We start from the raw sequence: 21,497 nt of genomic DNA on the forward strand, positions 1-21,497 counted from the left end.
TTTAAACTATTACTCTTACTAAATGAAAACTATAAAACAGAAATGTATACATTTTGAATACATTTTTATAAGCCATAATATGCAATACATGTCTAGTTAATAAATATATTATATTCTCTCTCATTTATCTTCATTAAATTTATTCAAATTATTTAACACACCATCAACAATGCAGTATAAAATACTTTAAATATAATTAATAGATTTAAAAAAAATGTAATTAATAAGAGTGACTTCTGATAAATCTTAAAAATATTTAGGAGGAACAATATATAAAATTCCATCATGCTTAATAAAGCTTTAACATTATTTTGCATTTTAAATATAACTAATAAGTAATAATATACATAATATATCATTAAAAAATGATAGTTTAAGATTAAGAAATATTAAGTTATATAGGTTAAAAAAAATATAATGAATTTCTTCAATTATAAAAAAAAACAGTTAGAATAACATAATATAAAGAAAGGTTACAAATAAAAAGATTTTACTACAATTTTAATTCTTACTAAATCATATTTAATCAACATTTAATTATTTCCATCTTCATCTTCACTGTTTGAAGTTTTTTTCATCTTTCTAATTTTGTCTCGTTCACACTTAGGACACACATTTTTCTCTTTATAACAATTGGTATGGAATAATGATTTGCAATGGCGACACTAGAAAATAATTTTATTAATATTTTATGGATATCAGTATAAAAATGTTTTATTTTAACATTATTTGATTATTTAAGAAGTAGGTTAATGACAAAATCAGTTACGTACAAGTGGAGGATCAACCTCCCCGCTAATTTTTTTTTCTTAACAGTCATGTTTAGGGAATTCGATACTGTGATTTTCTGTTTTTGTCTAAGACACGCGCGACATAGGATTTTAGACGAGTTCTTTGCTAAGCATACCAATAATTGATCTAATGAAGCAATAAGAATTTGTTGTCAAGTCTACTTAAAATCGACTTTCCCACATTCTTGATTTTAAAACTTTTTCAAAAATTGAAATTAGACTATTTTAGATTCTGAGCTAGTGGTTTTACAATGGTGTTCATTTATTTATTTATTTTTTATATCCTGTAAACAAAATTTCTACCAGAAGAAGTGCTTAGATTTCAACATATAGTACATTATCTTTTAGCGAATTGGATCAAGATGGGAGAGGTCATTTTTTGATTTTCTCAATAGTTATTTAATGTCATGGGAAAAACTGCTGACAAATTACGAAAAACCGCTTAAAATGGGATTTTAATTTCTAACGCTTTGTTTATCACCGTAGCAACAAATAAAAGATTATATTATTATATTAATTTAACTTAAAGGCTATAATAAATAATAAAAATTTAAAAAATCCAGACTGACAAACCGTCTCCGCTCAGAATCGTTTTTCTTATACAATGATATTATATCATTGAATTCAAGTTTAATACAATCTATAACATATTGACTCACGTGTACAGCAGAGCGACATCCACTTAGCCGCTTTTTTAAATACTCTTTTTTAATATAACATTTTTAGGAATTTCAAAAATCATATCAAAAATGTCGGAAAGTAGATTTAAAGTAGACTTGATGACAAATTCAAATCATTTTTCAGAATTCTTATCGCTTCATTAGATTAATTGGTATGTTTGGCAAAAACTACGTCTAAAATACTATGTCGCGCATGTGTAAGACAGAAAGTCACGGTATCGAACCCCTATTCAGAATAGGTGTTTAAATACATAATAGGTATTATGTTTATGTTTAAAAACATAATACCTATTCATACATTTATTTATTTGGCTTGCGCACACCAGTGGCCGAAGTGATTTGATCTGCGGGTGGACGTCACCAATTGTAAAATCAGTAGATTATAACCAATAGTCAATACTGTAATGAATGGCCGATAGAAATTTCAAATGTGTTCAGCTACAGCCATCAAAAAAGACTTGTGTCAACGACGGGTTGATACCGGCATTCAACGTGTTAAAAGTTACTACACAAAATTGGAAATGCTGAATACAAATTTGGTATGTCTCCTGGGTTATATTTGAACCTCTCTACCAAAAAAGAAGAAGTTACTAGACTATTTTGTTATATACAATGTAAACCCATTGAAAATTGAACCAATTATCTATGCTACCTCTACTATTATAATATTGGAAAATTAAAACAATAGTTAACACAAAGATATCTTCATAAGCATTTTTATTCTAATTGTAAATAATTGTTATTGCACATAATTTATTCTTACCCGATAGTTATCTCCTAAGTCAAACGGGTAGATAATTTTTGGGTTGCGGCAAAGTTCACATATAAAACCTTTTTGACTGCACACCAAACAATTATGAACGTGGTTTCGACTAGTTTCAATCTTACGTTCAAGAAACTCAAATAAAGTACCAGAATAGATCTCTAGAAGGTCCTGAAAAAAGTATTAGATAAATTAAAGTTATGAGCTATCTGTCAAATTGATTTTAAAGAACTTACGGCAAATGAGTACAGGTGAATGTTATTAAAGAAATACACACGGGGCCATATATCTTTGGACAATTCGTCAATGTTGTAAAACTTGCATGTAGACAAATAATGGTACAGGTAGTAAATTTGCCACCGTAATTTCTATAACATAATAAATTAATATTTAAGTACAATTTTAATTTTGCTAGTCATCACTAAAGAGCTGATTTTTAGGTTCATTAAAAGTTTAAAATAATATGCTCTACAACAACCATTAAATAATCTCTTAATAATTTATTAACAAGTATGATTTTTTTTATCAAAAAATAATACAATATATTCTTAAATATGAAATATAGGTTGACAATTCTCTTTTCTCAAAAATATGCTTTATTTATAAATATGCAAAATAAATTTTTTGCTACAAATTCTTTACTGGATAAGTTGTCCAAATTTTTAACCCTCGTCGAGCTGCATAAAATCAATGATTACAGGGTCTGGCAAAAAGACTTCCTGTATTTAGAGATTGCGCTGTGTGAAATGGTGGTGATACAATGGTGGAGGGGGATAGCGGTAAACATGTCATTTTTAGTATACAAAATGACGTGGAACGATAAACATTAGACAATTCCAGGGCAGCTGCATATTTAAGTGCTAAACGCCTTTAGATTGCTGGATGGACGCACCTCACACGCGCCACATTTATAAACGTGCAATGTTCACCATTCCACGCCATTGCGTCTACTAAAATGGTATGGTATGTTTACCACAATCGATACGACCCTGTTCATCAATTTATCACTACCACAACTCGCATCTCTAAATATATATATATATTATGTACAAATCTAAATATCTCTCTCCAGTTATCACTTAACATTTTATCCTTACTTTTGACTTGTTCATTTCCTTGTTGGCTTTGTACAGTTTATGATGGATACTCCTCATGTTAAATAATGGGTGGTATTGTATTTCACTTAGAAATGTTGAACTACTATTGGACACCGGATATCGGTTGAAATCCCAATTGAACAATGTTTTTACAGGTATTGCCCAAGTTTCTGATCCAAAACAGTGTACGCAGTAATAACATGCCGTGAAATTACATTTACTAAAATTCAAAAATTAAAGCAAGCATCATAAAAATATGATTGTATAAAATCTATGCAAGTGAAATTTTAAGCTCTTATTTTACTTACAAATATTCCCCAAAATCGATGCCTATCGTTTCGTTGCAACTTTTACACATAAAATCTTGAGAATTTAAGCCAAGTTCCTTAGGAGGTGTAAACAAATATTCCAAGTATTGTTTTAAAAGCTATTGATTAAAACCAAATTAAAAAAATAAACATAGCTAAGAAAAATACATATAATAAGTAATAATACTTACATCTAAACTCAAACGTTCAGGATGCATTGATACCTCAACAAAAGAATCGTCATCCTATATAAAATCATATTTGAATTATTAGGTAAGTGTTAAATAGTTATTGCAATAATATTTATAAAGTAGTTATTTACAATTTTGTTATATTTACATCATCTAAAGTTTCAGGCTCAGTAAAATGCTGTTCTTCGATAATATGTGGGACAGTCAATTGTTTGTACAAATCTTCCATTTTAGGGCTGACAGACGAACTCTTCATTCTCAAATTATATGATTCTAATAATTCATTGAAACTCTGGGCATCATATTTTGCTTCATTATTAGGTAAGCTTTCGGTTTTCTGTTCACTAGTTGGTATCTCTGATGAACTTTCCTCTTCTTTAGTTACTATATCATTAGGTTTTGTAACTGAAATTTCACAACTAGAAAAGTTTTCTTTCAATACATCAACAGAATGTATAGTATCTTTGGTAAGACTAGGTGTTGCATAAGAAGTAGAAGGTTGCTTCATTATCAATTGCCATACAGTTTCTTCGTCCATTGTAATGGGGGGTTTACGTGAAAAATCGGAATCAACAAATGACGAAGATAAAGATGAGGTAAAGCTTTCTTCTGATCTATTATGATCATTTATAAGTATTGCTTCATCAGTATCGTTGACATCCACCGCTTCAGCTATTTGAGGATTGTTGTTGTGTAATGGGTTGTTTTTAAGAGCTGGGGTCCAGTAACCGGCCAACATTAATGTGCTATTGGGCCATGTATTAAGAAGACTTGAGTTTAAAGTGAGTTCAAAATGATACTGATCAATGCTTTCTAATAAAGCAATTATCTTTTCAAAACATTGATGATCCCGTATAATTGCTGTCTTGTTATAAAACTTAATAATATACCGACGATATTTAACAGCAGACATTAAATAGCTGCGAAATACGCAGTCGTTGAGGGTACAGCGAATCCAAGCTCTACATTTTCCTACATCTGTTGTAACATGTCTTAGTGAGTTAATCTGAAAATCATAGAATAACCTTTACATTATTATATACCTGGTAGTTAGTCATATCAAATGTATAGACTTACTTGATCGACAACACCACTTGGAGAAAGTACAAGAAGACAATGCCAAAAATTTATGTCCATAGTTTTGTCTACATCATTACCAATCACTGTTGATAACTGACTGATGAATGTTTCTTTAAGACCATGCAAGAACAACACTTCTAAGTTAGCCAATAATCTATCCGCAACATAGTTAGAACTAGTAACTTTTACATCAGTATCTGAGAATTCTGAATGAAATTCATTTAACCTTTCTTCAAAATAATGTATAATAGATGCCTTGTTAGACTCATCCTTAAGTTCTTTATTACTTATAATTTTTCTTAATAATTTATTCATTATAATTCCTTTAAACCAAATTGGTGTAATTTCTGTATTGTATTTAAAAGAGCAGATCCTGTTCTTATTACTCTAAAGCGATTATCGATTGTTAAGTCAATTATTGTGGAACCTTGGCGTGATTCTAATGAAGAGCCAATAGTACCACCATCAAAAATGGCATCTAATTGAGGCCACAAACTTAAAAATTCTATTGGTTTTAATGTACTGGGTTTGTTACTCTCATTAGCACTAGTAAGAGCAATTGGATTCTTCAGATCACTCACAATATTACAAATAAATCCACTGTTAGGTACTCGTATAGCAATATTTGATTCCTCAGGATTTAATGCAAAATTTAGGGATGGTGTTCTTTGTAGTATGACTGTTACAGGCCCAGGCAATAGTGAATCTAAAAGACCAAAAGGCAAGTGACCAATTTCTCCCCAATTTCCAATATCATTTACATGATGAGTACATATAGCAATTGGTTTTTGAAGATTACGCCCTTTAATATTGTATAGTTTGCTTATAGCGCTTGGATTTTGAGCATCAGTTGCTAAACCATAGACAGTGTCAGTTGGAAGTGCAACAACACTACCGTCATTAATTAATTTAACAGCCAAAGAGACAGCCTGTTGTTCATATTTTTTTATGTCAATTAACTTATTCATTAATATTTGTTTAGGATGTTTAAATCTATTAAACAAGAACTCAATTTTATAAATCCAGGGTTTAAAATGTTTCAAATTTAAATAAAGCATTGGATATACTTAAAATATATTTGAAGCAAACATTTTTGTTGTTAACATTGACATTCATTGAAAAATCTGAAACAGAAAAAAATATAGGTATTGAGATAAAACAATTGAGTAACATTAAAAGTACATTAGACTGACATAATAAAATATACAATACATTGATAATAATAACGTACTGTTTGTAATTTGTATAATTATCATAATATATTGATTTAAAATTTAATCAATTATTCTAAAAACATTTATGTCAATAGGTATTTAGAAGCAACACATTCCATTTCCATGGGTAAATTATAATAGTCATTTAGATATCTACATTAAATAAACGGATGTATATTGATTTATTAAGATATTTTTTTAAATATCTAGCAGTTTTATAGCATTTTAAAATGCAAGTTAAAAATTGTGAAATAACTTTCTTAATATTTGATCATGTTTAAAATATTAATAAAAAAATTCTAGTTTATATATAAAATAATATTTTTAATTTCTACTTTAAATATACTTAGTAATTATAAAGCATCACATTTTGAAATAAGCATTCTGGTTGAGACAATTTCAGAAAGTATTTTAAAGTTTTCATTAAATCAACAAATATATTTGGTAATATCAAAAATATAATAACATATTAGGTATTCCCTGAAAGATTTAAGACTAATCAATTTTATCTAATCAATATTAGTTAAGAAAATACTGTTTTTGATAGCATCATGAATCCATCTCATATTATTGCCTATCGAAATGTGACATGGTTATCTTACAGTATGCTCTATCGCTGATTCTAATCTAGTGGTAGCTATGGTGCATGACCAAACACTACTACATTGAAACAGTCACTGGTAATTTCATTAAGTTAGCTAAATACCTTTGACACTTTAATCTAAATATTAAAAGCTATATAAAGGAAGTCTTTAAAATCTATAAAATCTTAATGTGTATAATTCGGGGAAGTTAAAATGTTTATTTTTGTTCATATAATAATTCATTTTAATTAGGTTATTATTTTGAGGCAGAGTACATAATGTTGAAGCTAACTGTTGGTCCTGATGCTTCTTGTTAACTAACATATTATTTTGCAATACTAATGCTGGGTTGCATGAACTATCATTTAACATTCAACAAATCAATAGTGAGCTAATGGTCTCTTAAATATGATATTATAATGACCCATGATTGGTCCAATAAGTTTTATTAAAACCATTAAATTGGTCAATTTTTCATGCAATCCGGTTTAAAAGTGTATGTATTATATACAACAATCATAATTAAATGTAAACTGTCAATATCCACAAGTAACAACGATGAAATATGAAACAATATTAAATATACCTACATATTATTATTTAGTAGTACCTATTTGCAATGATTTAATTTTTAGTGGGATACGACAATACACAACTATCGGATATATTTTAATCCATGTCAAAATCAAAATTATTGATGACAAATTCTTAATGATTACAGAAAACTACTATGAAATGAATTTGATTTGAAATAATCATCAATTTACCTAGGCTTACCTTCGGATTACACCGCCAATACGTTTCACTGTGTATACTGAACAAGGACAAGGTTGTCGTTTCGACAATGACAAGCGACATTGGTCGAGACCAGAGCAAAACACTCAAACAGTCAAACAAGAGCGAGTTACTTCGACTTACTTGCCAACCTCGGTTTGGTCACAAAATAGTTATTAGATTAGAATTATTGATAACGGTATTGTTATTATGACTCAATATTATTATTATAGTATCCACCACACTTAAACGCTAATAGTTTAATACCTATGGCGATATGACGATGTGCACGTGCTGTTGATGGATTTCAAGTCGATCGTCCGCGTCATGAAAATCTTAGGAATGGAATGGTTATTTTTTTACAGTTCTCCGTCGGGACAAGCTCTTTATTCGGCACGTCCCGTGAACGTTATCTCTAGCGTAACACACAAGACGATAAGAGCCGAGAGGAACAACAAGTAACAACTAACAACCACAGTCTTTTGTAGTGATTAGTCACTGAGAATTGGGACAGATAATATTTACTATTAATATAATAATAATATTTAATTAATAATATAATTATATTATTATAGATCTCAGAGTGAGTAGTACAGACATAGAGTAATATTACTCTATGAGTACAGCCAACAGCATGTGGCTGCGGTCGAAAAATTATAACACGGACGAAATATTTTCACGGCTATAGATAAGGCGATGGACAGAGTTTTTTTTTACTATATGACATGTCCGCCGGTAGATGGCAGTCGACATACCGTAAACAGAATAAAACTAATAAAATAATATAATTTCGTCGGTGATAATAAGTCATTTACGAATTACGAGTATAAAACCCGAGGCAAAACCTCAAACGTGGGTAAGTTATATAATGAAAATAATTAACTCGAGTTATGTTAAGTAAATACAAGTTCATTCAATCAGAAGTTAATAGATAACAAATTATGCATTTTACTCGCAAAGCTAAAAGTTAATATTATGGAAAAAATATTTATTCAACCCAGTTTAATAAGTTTAATCGACTATTTCAATACCTATTAGTATGTACAGTAGATTACGTGGATCACATAATGAGTACCTATTTTGTTTCTATCTATATTATTTTATATTACTTTATCAAGAAATTATAGTATTATTAGTAATTAACTTATTACCAGGGCTTGCAAGCGTTATATTAGACAAAAAAACGATTGAAATTTTTAAACGTAATTATAACGGAAGGCAATAATCGAAGATGATTAAATACCGCAAAACAAAACATAAAAGTTAACGAAATATATTAAATATTAATATATCGTTAAACAAAACATAACGCAAAACGTAATTCATAGAATTTCATTGAACGAAAAATAACGCATAACGAAATAATTTAAAATCCATTTATTTTATTTAAAAGTTATATTGGTTTCGTAGAAATATTTATTTCATGCATACGGACATAAGAATTGATTATATTATATTCCGTATCTGGGCCATTGCCTACCAGCATTAGTTATTATTAATAAATTAAATAGGTATTAACACTATTCTAAATACCGATAAACACAAGACTTGGATTACGTTTTAATTCTAAATAGTGATAAACGCAAAAATTGTTTATCGTTTTAATTGTAAATAACATATTAAAATGGATTTTTTTTTTAAATGTAAGCCCTGGTTATTACTATTATTACAGTATTATATCATATTTTTTATTTTAAGCCGCGTACTCGTATAAACCACGATTAAAACCAACAATATTTTAAAAACTTTTTTATTTTTTAATTATTTTTTAAATCAACTGAATCAAAATCTAAGTTATTTCAACAGTATTTTAAATTTTAAACTAGTTCTTAAGTTAATTGAAAAATTGTGACTTGTTATACTTCAATAAATTGAGAAGTTAAAAAATTAATCTTTTAAAGTTTTAATTATTATTTTAGCCCATCTGCAAAGCGAGTATAAGTATATATGACATTATGACACAATCAGCGTATGATTATCCGTGAGATACCTCCGTATGTTTCTTACATCCTTACCTATGTCTATGACCTATTGCAGTGGATACGGAGTCATGAAGCTGATGTACCAAAATCGAGAAATATGCAAAAGGTATTATATTATTATGTAGGCAATGAAGCAGGAAGCGGGCGCCGCGAAAGCAATGCGAAAACAGACCACACGGCGCCGTCGGTTCAAAACTGAAAAAAAAGGCAGTGATCATATCATATTATTGTGTTGTTAAAAAGAATCATATACAATTGAATTGAAATATTATAATATATCAATAGGTACTGAAATAGGCTAAGCATAATACAACAAAAAATAATCATATTCAAATTAAAAAAAAAAATTATATTAATTGGTTATAAAACAAAACTTTACAAAATAAATTCCATAGGGTGCATTTTTCATAAAAAACTTAATCATAATATTTATTATTATTGTTTATTGAATGGACGAATGACAACAATATAGAAATATTAAAATAGCCGGGTTATAACTATTCAATTTTTTTTTTAATTCCAAATATATTTTGTTACCTAATATATATTTTTGGAACACACGAGTGATTATTTTAGTAGTGACAGTAATGAAAAAGTTTACATAAGTAAAAAGAAAATATTATATAGGTACAAACAGTCGAATTAGGTAGTAATACCTGTTTTTATAATATAATTATAGTGTACAGTCGATGGGATTTTTTAAAAACAAATAGGTAACCACGATGAACATTATCAGTAGGTATTTCAATCTCTTTTAAGGTGTAGGTTACAATTTATTGATTGAGTTGTTTCGTAATAAATTTGTGTATGAGATCGTACAAGATTTCTGGTCTGTCGCAGGATACTAAATGGCCCGCGTTTCTGACCAACACTTCTGTGAGGTTTCCAACCGTTTTTATGTAGCCGGCTAACTTTTTATTTACATACCACGGTTTTCTGATCGCCTTCTTGTAATCGGTACCGTACGGGCTCTTCATGTTCGAATATAAATTGACGGACAGCGGATATGCCACGACCAGGTCCATCTGACCATTGTACACCAGAATGGGATAACTCGTTACTAGCTGTTCCAGGTGTTCTTTAACCGAAGTCATGAAATCCGGTATCATTTTGTAATAAATCACGCCCAAACTAGTATACTCAATGTCGCCTACGTGTAGAGCTCTCCGGCTATCTACCGTCTGCAATAAGTCAATGTAGCTGACGTCCCCTATGCTGTCAGTGGAATTCCACGGAATCGTGTCGCCGTCAATGATATTGTATAGGCTTGGGAATTGAGTTTGCTCAATAAACGTACTCATTATACCACTCCAGGCCTGGAAAATATAAATTTTTTTTTTATAATAATATACGTAGGTACTATATTTACACCAGTGTTGGATATCGGGGGGGGGGGGGGGGGAATTGGTGGACACTCCCTTGGGATTTTCACCACCACTATACATTATGACAATATTGGCTATAACTATTGGTTATAAACATTATAATATTTATACTGGTGTTATCTGCTGATTGATTTTTCGCTTGTACGAAATTATTATTTGTATTCAAAAGTATCGGTCAAGCTATGAAGACAAATTCAAATGTTTATTTGAAGAAAGCAAGTTCATTTTTAAGAAATTTGATGTAGAAATGAAATTGCCTAGGCTTGTTGGTCGTCAAACTCTTAGAGGGAATATAAATTCTGGATCAAAGGATCCCTTGGACTACTACCGTATAAATATGTATATACTTCTTCTAGAAAATATATTAGAAGATTTAAAATACAGATTTTTAAGTAAAGAAAATTAAAATATTGTAACCCTTATGTTGCTAGTTCCAAGTTGCATGATTAAAATAAAAGATGAAGAAACATGTATATATACCACCTTCAAAAAAATTATTCAAGTAATTACTTGTTATTCATTTTTTGAACATGTACCTGAAGAAATAATAAATGGAGAACTGGAACTTCGGTATGCTAAATGGAGTAAACAAGAAACAGAAGGTACCTGCCTTATTATTGGCTTTTGTGTTATTTATAAAATTAATATTATATAAATATTATGTTTATTTTTTTAGGTAAAAATATCTGTAAAAATGCATTAGTTGCTTTAGATGAGTGTCATCATGATGTTTTTCCTATTCTACATGGAGTTTTGTGTATTATATGCTCACTGCCAATCAGTGTAGCATCTGCTTTTCTACATTTTGAAGGCAAATATAAAAAGAAAAACATATTATGTACTATTAAGTTAATAATATTAATATATAGCTTGGTTTATAATAAGATAATACTTAATAGTATGTTGATGCATGAAATTAATCTAATAGGTTATAGGTACTTCACATGCGATTATTACTTTTATTTCGGATTTTGCTTTGCTTATTTAGACTGAAAACATGGTTACGCTCCCAAATGGGAAATGAACGTCTTAGTAGTTTGGCTATGTTGCATGTACATAGAGACATTGACATTAACATTGAGAATGTAATTGACATATTTGCAAAAATGAAAAACCGGAATAGAAATTTTATATTGTACATTTTTTTTTCAATTTTACTTACCTTTTAATATACATTTTTGTATTCAATACGTATTTTTTTTAAACACTTAAGTGTATTGAATTAATTTATTATGTAATACCTACAAATATTGTACCGATTATATAGTCATATATTTCAAAATCAAATAATGTAGCACGTCATTTGAAATTTGATTTGAAATTCACCCGTTGTTAATAAGAAAGAATTGATAACTTAGGTTTACTATCAATAGAATGCGATCTTACATCTTCTTTAAACTTCGATGACATAATAAATGAATTTGCTTTAAAAAAAGCATGAAAAGTAATTTTATAAAATAGCTTATTAATTATTTATATTATAAATATAAAAATAAGATTTTTACAGTTAAAAAATAATATAAAAAAAAGAAATGTTTAATTTTGTTTTCAATATCAATAATAAATATATTATATTAATTAATAAATAATAGGTACAAGAAATTTGTAGCCTGTAGAGATAAAAATGAATAACATTATAATTATGTTTGTGAAAATGTATAAGTTAATACTAAATTGATATAAATTATTATTTTGTTATATATAACTCGTTTGAGGAGGGGGGGGGGGGGCTATAAACGCTACTGTTGCCAAGATTCCACGTTTTTTATTTTGCCTAAGGCCACAAAATGCCTAAATCAGGCCCTGGGTTAAAGCGGTCTATCAGTCTAACGGTCCGATGTAAGTTAAAACACGATTGCGCTCCATATCTGTTGTCCTTTTAACAATTTTCCAATTATATTTGAAATTCAATAATAGAAAATTGAATTAATATATTGAATATTGATAGACATTCAATGTGTAACTTATTTAAAAATTAAAAGTATTAAAAAAATCATTTTAACAAATCTCGAAAATAACAAGAATACAAATTTAAATTTGTATAAAGCAAACTTGGGAAAAAAATAGAGTAAAATTAAATATCCATACACCCATACAAGAATATTTGAAAGTAATGGGGCCACGTTTTTCAGTGCCACAAAATTATAATTTGTTATTTTGTTTGTATCATTTTCAATTGTATTGAATTATTTTATATACAGGGTGATTCACCAAGCATACTCATTCCCATGTTTCTTCAATAATGCAGTTATTTAAAATCTGATTTTTGGAATTTGTAAGGATTAAGTACAAACATTTTAATAACTAAGAAACTACTCATTCGAATTTTGAATTAGGTATATCCACATTTTCAAAAAATGATCCACTAATTAACTTACAGTAAAAAAGGGGTTCTCATTTGAAAAACAGAAGTTTGCATGGCCACAGGACACTCTTTAAGTAAAACAAAACAATTTAAGAATTTAAAAAATTGTCTTTGATTATTTTTAAAAATTCCAAAAATCAGAATTTGAATAAATTCATTATTTAAGGAAAAAATGGGGATGAGCATAAACTAGATGAATCCTGTATATGTAAAAAAATATTACTATTAAAAAAAAGTGTTTTGTAGTTTTTTATTTGTGAACAATACCAATTTTATGTAAGGTACTTACACCAGTATTAATATTTTTAAATAGTGTATTGTGTAAACAAAATCCAAGATCCGCGGCCATTGGTGTATACTAATAACTTAATATGTAACAATTATTAACCAAGCCAAAAATTTATTTTGTCCTAAGTCCTAAGCTTGTAAAATTGGGAAGACAAATTGTTAAAAATACAACACCTATATTTCATGGAGTGTGATCGTGTTGTGTTTTTTGCAGGTAAAAAGGTAAAACGTCTGCAATCATGTTGCAGCGATTGGTAAGGTATATTATATGCGTGTGTGTGATAAAGGACAAATTAAATTATTAAATAATCGATTTAATTCTATCATGTGAACAAGTAAGTTAACTTAAGTAGGGTACTTAATTACATATATTTTTATTTTTAGGTATAGCTGTATATGTATAGGTTTAAAAAAATAAAAAATTATTTTTATTTTTATAATGATAAAGATACTCACATAAAATGCATCGACAAAGTGCTTATCATGTATTGCTTTTCTGCCTTGGGTTTCTAATTTATTGATTTCTTGTTTTGTATTGTTATCAACTAAACCAATTTGGTATAGAAAATCTCCATAACACAATAATGTTTCAGGATCTAAAAATCCATTGCCAATTGCGATTCCTTCCATTTTTATATCAGTTAATGTTTTGTCATTGTGGATTAATGTCGCCAAAGAAAGTGCAAACTTGCCTAAGTTCAAAATTAATTTTAAGTTTAATAAAATAATCGGCCGTATATACTTGAATAGTAAGCACATTTATTTTATTACATTGTTAATTGAATGTTGTACATACCACCATATGATTCAGCCACAATATAGAATGGATTAGGTCGCTGTTCGGGAAACATAGTGTAGAATTGTGTTAAAGCTTCGAAAAGTTGTTCTCCAACGGTCGTGAAGTTTGTTGCATAACCGTCAATGTGTTCAGTGAAACTGAATCCTAAGATATGAAAAAAAAATTATATAAAGTGTCAAAGTTTATAGGTACCCCTACCTACCTAATTAATTACATCAAGCTGTCAATATGTGTACTTGCGAACATAAAATTATAGAAGTTTAAAAACCAATCAAACCTGTTGATATGCAATTGAAAAGGAAGACAATAATAAAAAAAATATTAATTCACTTTTATGTATGGCATCTTCAAACCATCCTGTTACAATACATTGATTGTTACTTTCATTTTTACGGCTTAAAATATACATTGTAGGTAGGAACGTACTGCATTAAATTAGTCATAAATAGTTAAACATGTTGAAAATTAATAAACATATTTGGTTATGAGTATTATATACTTCGTTTTACCTGTTCCAACGGGACTGTCGATGAATAGTAATGAGTTGTTATTGTGCCAAGATAATGGGTTTTCGTCAATTGTGTAGGTTTTTCCGTCAAAAGACGAATTGAACGGGCCAATTTCTTTAAATACGCTGAACGCCGTACTGGCACCAGGGCCACCTTCCAGCCATAAAATTAACGGTGCTTCTATTTCATGGTAAAGACACTATAATATAATAATAACATAAAATGTACACAATTAAACTTTGGACTGTAGAATAGCATAACTATAATATTTTTAATTTATTATATTTATTTCTTGCTTTAGTCATTATTTTTGCATGTTATAACTTATAAGTTGTGATTTATGACTTATGTCATGCAATACTAGGATAAAAACTACATAATAAACTACATATTTATAGTAATATAGTATAATCGATAAAGTATGATGTTAAAAGGCTTCATTTTTACGTGAGACTTCTAATATGAAGATTCACCGTGCTACATTATTATAGCCAACAACTGATTTTAGTAAATATTTCGAATTTAGGTAAATAAAAAATAATAGGTAAATATTACTTATCAGTAAAAAAACACTATACCTACAAGATAGAAAACAATTTTTAAAAACGTCTTTAAAAAATGTTATGTATATTATAGTACTTATTTAGTATACAAATTAAAAAATATTTTAAATTAATTAAATTCATATTATCCTCAATTTGATATTATGTGTATTAACCTATATTGGTATTATTGTATATAACTTTCAAAACTATATTATATAACATGTAAATCTACGTCTGCAATACGGTATTAGATGGCAGGATACCACACGTTGTTTACAAGTAAGATGACCGATGAATACAATTTACGAACAAAAATTGATTAAATTTCAATAATAACTATTTTATATCCATAAATGTATTGTATAAGTACAATATAACATATAGTACATACTCACTTTAAGTTAAAGTGGCCCTATGTTGTAGGTACCTATAGGCTATACTGCTATAGGGACTTTAAGTTAATAAATAATTGTTGTATTTATTTTACATAGGTACCTACTACCGATTTAATACTTCTAGTTGTAAGCAAATATTTTACGTTACAATCCATTTAATTAATATTATTATTTTAACTTTAACCGATTCGATAACGTCTGTTTTTAAGAAGTTCAAGACAATTTTATCAATTGTATTAACCAGGGCTTGCATTTGAAAAAAAATTCTGTTTTATGTTATTTACAATTAAAATGTTACACAATTTTTGCGTTTGTCGTTATTTAGAATAGTGTTAATACCTATTAAATTTCTTAATAATAACTAATGCGGGCCGGTTATGGCCTGGTTACTGAATATAATATAATCAATTCTAATGTCTGTATGCATGAAATAAATATTTCTACGAAACCAATATAACTTTTAAATAAATGGATTTTAAATAATTTCGTTTTGCGTTATTCTTCGTTCAATGATATTCTATAAATTACGTTTTGTGTTATGTTTTGTTTAATGATATATAATATAATATTTTGTTAATCGTTATGTTTTGTTTAGCGGTATATAACTATTTTTATTATCGTTTTCCGTTATCATAATGTTATTATAACGTTTGCAAGCCCTGGTATTAACGAATAACCTAGTTATCCGATATAATTTCTAAAAATATATTTGAATTGTTCATGAAATTTAATCAAATAAATTTGAGTTTCTTAGAATTTTTTTTTTAATTCGGTATTATATAGTATATTATATTCCACATTTAAGAATTCATAATAATATACAAAATTTAAATAATATGCTCAATAACGGATTTAAAGTTGAAAAAAATTTTTTTTTTAAATTAAAATTTGTTTTCACTTTTCTAAAGTATTATCCGCTTAATAATTATAGAATAATCGATATAGTTGGGATAGGAAACATGTATTTTTTGGTAGAAAACATAGCCGGGGTCGGATTTTCTAACATTTTTTATTTAAATGAACTTAATAATACCGTTAATACTATAATTATTATTATAACACTATAATACGGTTACCGTTGCGGGGAAGAACCAGAAGAACAAGTTGGAGTTGTGTTGGTCGTCGACCGTGAAGTAACCGGAGTAGCTGACCACGTGGTGCGGCAGGTACACCTCGGTAACCCTGGCCAACTGCTTGGCCCTGAGTATGTTGCCGTTGCGCAGGTACGGCGTGAGCAGCAGCGGCTCGGCCGCCGAATGGGACGGCGTGGACTCGGGGTCCCAAAGCGGATACGCGCTCCGCAGGTACAGCGGCGTCGATTCGGACGACAGGCACGCGGCCCGCCGCCACACGCAACACCCGGCGGCGCAACACGCGAGTATTACACGGAACGCGGCGAGCATCGTTGTGCCACGGCCAGGACAGTGCATGTCCTCTCGGCCCCATCCCGTTCCGAACGTCGACCGCCGTGACGTGGTTTCTCCGTCATCCCCTCCCATACTCGACGTAACGTCGACATTTTTTTCCGACGGCACGTAACGGGTGGAACGGAAGGACGGACGGATGGACTGACAGGCGGATGGATGGATCCGGATGGGGGTATATGCAATAGCATAATTTTTCAGTTTTCGATGGAGGGGATAAGAGTTTTGACACGCCAATATGACTGAAAAATGAAGGTACAGTACCATCATTTCTAGATACATTTTTATTTCTATACAAATTACCATCGCGATTTAAGATATCTTAAATCGTGATCGCAATCCTACATAATTTTATTTGCAGCATTATCATAAGATATAGACACAAATAGGCAATAGTCTGTTTTTATTTTTCAATAAGACGGGAGCGGAGATGGTCAAATGAAATATACAGATACTATCTACCATGGCTATTGGCTGTACATTAGTTCTATAGCATGGTTTTAGATTTTTTGTGAAGTACCGAACAAATTATATTATACGATATTAAACAAGGTATAAGAGTATAAGGTATAAGGGTAACTAAAAAAGTGCAAAATATTAAACAATAGATTATAGGTATCAGAGATTCTTAATCATGGATTAAGCTATTAAAAGTACAATAGTCCAATGGTTGTTTGATTTTTAGAATTTTTACTGTGCCGGTTAATACTATTTTTGGAATAATAAAAAAAACAGTTGTATAGAAATAAAACTATACGGGATTATGATATTCTATTGTTGTCGTACATGCCTGCTCTACACACAACCCGACACCTGTACACCACATAGTACTTACATTTACATAGGTAAGTTCAAGTCTTATATACACGCCGAAGCGACCATAAATATTCCAACAATATTGAATCTTTGAAAATTCTCTGAAAACCCTTAGTTATTAAAATATACAAATTTGTGACAATTTTATTAGCTAGTGCAAAAAAACATTGTCTACAGTTCGTCAAAATTATAAAATTGGTACATTTTATCAACAACAACCAAACTATCCGCGGGGCTACGAGTAAAATCAAACAGAGGCAAACCTTGCTACTCCCAAAATTATGCTAGTGGACGGTGACGGTAACGACTTTCGTATTATAATAATATTAGGTACCTTAAAATTAAAAATATATACATAATTTTATTAAATACTGTGACTGTGAATTATCGTTGATATATACCTAAGTTTTTATTTGAAGTTATACTGTCATGTTTAGATTTTACTATACCTATTATAATTTATAATATCGTCTTAGGTTTGAAATTTAACGAATCTAACCAGTAATGATTTTTGTTAATAAGTAATATCTAACGGCGTTAGGCCAAAGCAATACGACGAAGTGTGTCTTATAAAATCGCGTTTTCATATCATAACTAATGTCTTATAACTAATAAGATTATTGATATCGTTATTAGGTACGATAAATGTTAATATAATTAGGTAGGTAAATTACAATTTATAATAACTATAGGTACGTATGTCGTACAATACGAATATAGTTAAAACTGAAAAACTTATAGCGTAAAAAACGATTTATTGTTTACAGCAGAGACTGGAACCTTACCGAAAAGAACCGGTTTTAGAACCGAAACCCTTCGAATATTGGGAACTGAAACCTCATAACCCTTATTTAAACTAATTTAACATATTTAAATTTATTTAAAAACAGGAACCTTGCTGGACCAAATTTTTTTACATAAGTATAAAACCAAAAGAAGTAACAAATTTTTTATTTTTTACAAACCATATCGGAATCGAAACTGAAATTTTAGTTTTTCTGGGAACAGAACAGGAACTGGAACCGTACAAATCATCAAGGCTCCAATCCCTGGTTTACTGCAATAATTACTATATAATTGAAACTTAAACATTTTATAACAATAATAATATATTACAGATTTAAACGAATAAATAACTTTCACTGATTCATGGTTTATGACTAGGTATTATAATTCCCATTTAAACCTATTAGCATATTATATTTATCAAGATTCGGTGATTAACGGCTACACCTGAACTGTTGGTTCAGCAGTCCTGTAGCTCCAGTGTCAGCATTAGTCTCAATGCGTGTTCTGTCCTTCTGGATACACAATAATATTTATATATATATTATATTATATTATATAAGACACAACAACCGTAACGTCTTCATGTCGCGTTCGGCGGCTCAACAGGAAATTACACTTACTCGGTGCGCAATAATACATTTGCATATAGGAAATACCACGCATGTTTTTGAATCATAATATATTAGCACCGTTTAATCCCATAGCACGTGCAGTGTGCACCGTAGGTATATTAGCATCGATTGTATATTATACTATTATAAATACACTATATAATGTATAATATATTATAGTGACCGGAAAAAAGTAACTTTAAAAAGTACCGCGGATGAAAAGTATAATTGAGTAATAGTTTATTTATAGGTATAGATATTTAAATAATATAAAGTGATGTATCTACCTACCTATAGATAATTGTATGTATATTTAAATAAAAGTATTAAAAACTATCCAACTTATGTTGACCGTTTACTAAAATGTTATACTAATGTAGATATAAGTATATAACACTATTTTTTTATTGATTTTAAGCCCGGTAAACATGACCATTAGCTGTTTGTAGGGGGATTGAAACACGTGTGTGTATGTGTGGCAAAGATTTGTCACTAAATATCCAGGTGGTCACTCATCCGGGAACTAGTGACACTGGCCGGTGCTTGCACTCAGAACACGTTTCATGACTGAATGAAACCACCACGCTATAACACTATTTATATACATACCTCTTATTAACATTTTGAGTAATGCAATTTGTAAAGTTGTGTGTATGAATTTTAAACGCTCATCAGTCATCGACAAGTTAGTATTAGGTATATAGTTATAGTTTCAAATATACTTTCAATTGTTATGGGCTATTAAAAAAAAATGTTAAACAATTCAAATTCATCTAAATATATTGTAGAGAAATTATATATTATGTCAATACATACAAATCGGTCAATATATGAGTTGGATGGCTACTGCAATATTTATATAATATCATGTTTTAAAAAATGTATTTGGAAATATGCAGTTTATATATTTTTAAAAGTAAATTAATTACATTATTATACATACTTTTTTACGGGAACTTTTATTCGCGATTCGTATAGATTTTTTTTGCGTTCAATATGCCTCTTCCGACGCATTTTATAGGCATTTTTAACGTCGCTGTCACATTTTGAATTTATTGTAGAGTATCATTATTGAATTATAGACTATAATGGGATTTTTAGTGATTTATTTTTCTTGTACTAATATTAGCTAAGTTAAATACTTATATGAGCTATACGCGAAAACAATAACGATATTTGAATGCACATGAAAATGTACACTGATTTGCCACTATGTTGACAAATCCTAACATTTTATTTAGTATTATATTTTATATTGTATTGTACAATTCGAATCACGTACAAGTTGATTGAAATCTGAGGTTTTCCAAAACGTTAACAACACTAAGTGATTGAGTCATTTGGTATTTTCCTATATTTAATGAATGATAAAAATGTTTTTTTTTTTTATATATATATAATTTTATTGTAATACTTTGACGAGACACATCCGCAGGAAATCCAATAGCAACATACTAATTAATATTACATTTTTCTTGAACACATATAATAAAACGTACATTCAATTATTTTGTTATTCATTCTATTGTTTGTGTTTCAATATTTATTCATATTATATATTTATATGAGCCAATCAATCTAGAAACATCTTTATACATACCTATTGAAAATATGTACAGATATAAATACTAAATTACCTAATAAACTATATACCTAGTTCATATGTATTATTTATCAATTATACGTTTCACCTAACCTAACCAAGGACATAAATTAAAAATTTAAAATAAGTCAAACAAGTCAAAGTATTAAATAATTTTATATTAGATTATAAGTGCAATGATGTGTATTTTTGTGTCTGTTATTATGAATCGGAGCAGTAAATATGCTCCAAAGTGCAATTCGTAGAAAATTAAATTTAATAGGTACATACTTTGAGGAGTCAAAAGTGGCAAAATCCCAGTACTTTTCTTATGAATTGGAAAAAATGTATAAAAACAACCAGAAAACGAAAGTATTAATTTAAAAATATCAATTTTGTTGTTGTTCAGATACTTGAATTTTACTCCAAATATTTTGATTGTAATTTCAAGACAAATGAAAATAATATAAAATGATGCAGGTATTCGGTTTCTCAATAGGCATTGAGTTCGTTGATGGGTATTGC

The 21,497-nt window shown here is 29.2% G+C and overlaps 3 protein-coding genes across 5 annotated transcripts; all 3 read right to left on the bottom strand.

Moving 5' to 3' along the window:
* Positions 1–91: 91 nt before the first annotated feature.
* Positions 92–5,225, bottom strand: LOC132935211 (pleckstrin homology domain-containing family M member 1). The gene is made up of 8 exons (XM_061001688.1): positions 4,908–5,225; positions 3,979–4,836; positions 3,831–3,884; positions 3,640–3,758; positions 3,332–3,551; positions 2,471–2,602; positions 2,235–2,405; positions 92–665 (listed from the first exon to the last, which is right to left on the bottom strand). Exons 1-8 carry the CDS (start codon positions 5,223–5,225, stop codon positions 534–536), a joined length of 2,004 nt encoding a protein of 667 aa, XP_060857671.1. The 3' UTR covers positions 92–533.
* Positions 5,225–8,047, bottom strand: LOC132935212 (threonylcarbamoyl-AMP synthase). Of its 3 annotated transcripts, none has more exons than XM_061001691.1 (2): positions 7,476–8,047; positions 5,225–6,034 (listed from the first exon to the last, which is right to left on the bottom strand). In XM_061001691.1, the coding sequence occupies exon 2, from the start codon at positions 5,966–5,968 to the stop codon at positions 5,225–5,227; it is 744 nt and encodes a 247-aa protein (XP_060857674.1). In that variant the 5' UTR covers positions 5,969–6,034; positions 7,476–8,047. The 3 variants fall into 3 exon arrangements, with proteins under 3 accessions (XP_060857674.1, XP_060857673.1, XP_060857672.1); XM_061001690.1 differs by having other exon boundaries at positions 7,486–8,045; XM_061001689.1 differs by having other exon boundaries at positions 7,750–8,044.
* Positions 8,048–9,758: 1,711 nt separating this feature from the next.
* On the bottom strand, positions 9,759–17,308 carry LOC132934776 (venom serine carboxypeptidase-like). Its single transcript, XM_061001119.1, is given in 6 exon segments — positions 9,759–10,780; positions 13,959–14,194; positions 14,299–14,445; positions 14,811–15,009; positions 16,827–17,266; positions 17,269–17,308. Coding segments are annotated over 6 exon segments (1,566 nt in total). The 5' UTR covers positions 17,270–17,308; the 3' UTR covers positions 9,759–10,237.
* Between the last annotated feature and the right edge of the window lie 4,189 nt (positions 17,309–21,497).

This window comes from Metopolophium dirhodum, chromosome 1, assembly GCF_019925205.1.
Source record: "Metopolophium dirhodum isolate CAU chromosome 1, ASM1992520v1, whole genome shotgun sequence".
NCBI classification, from domain to species: domain Eukaryota; kingdom Metazoa; phylum Arthropoda; class Insecta; order Hemiptera; family Aphididae; genus Metopolophium; species Metopolophium dirhodum.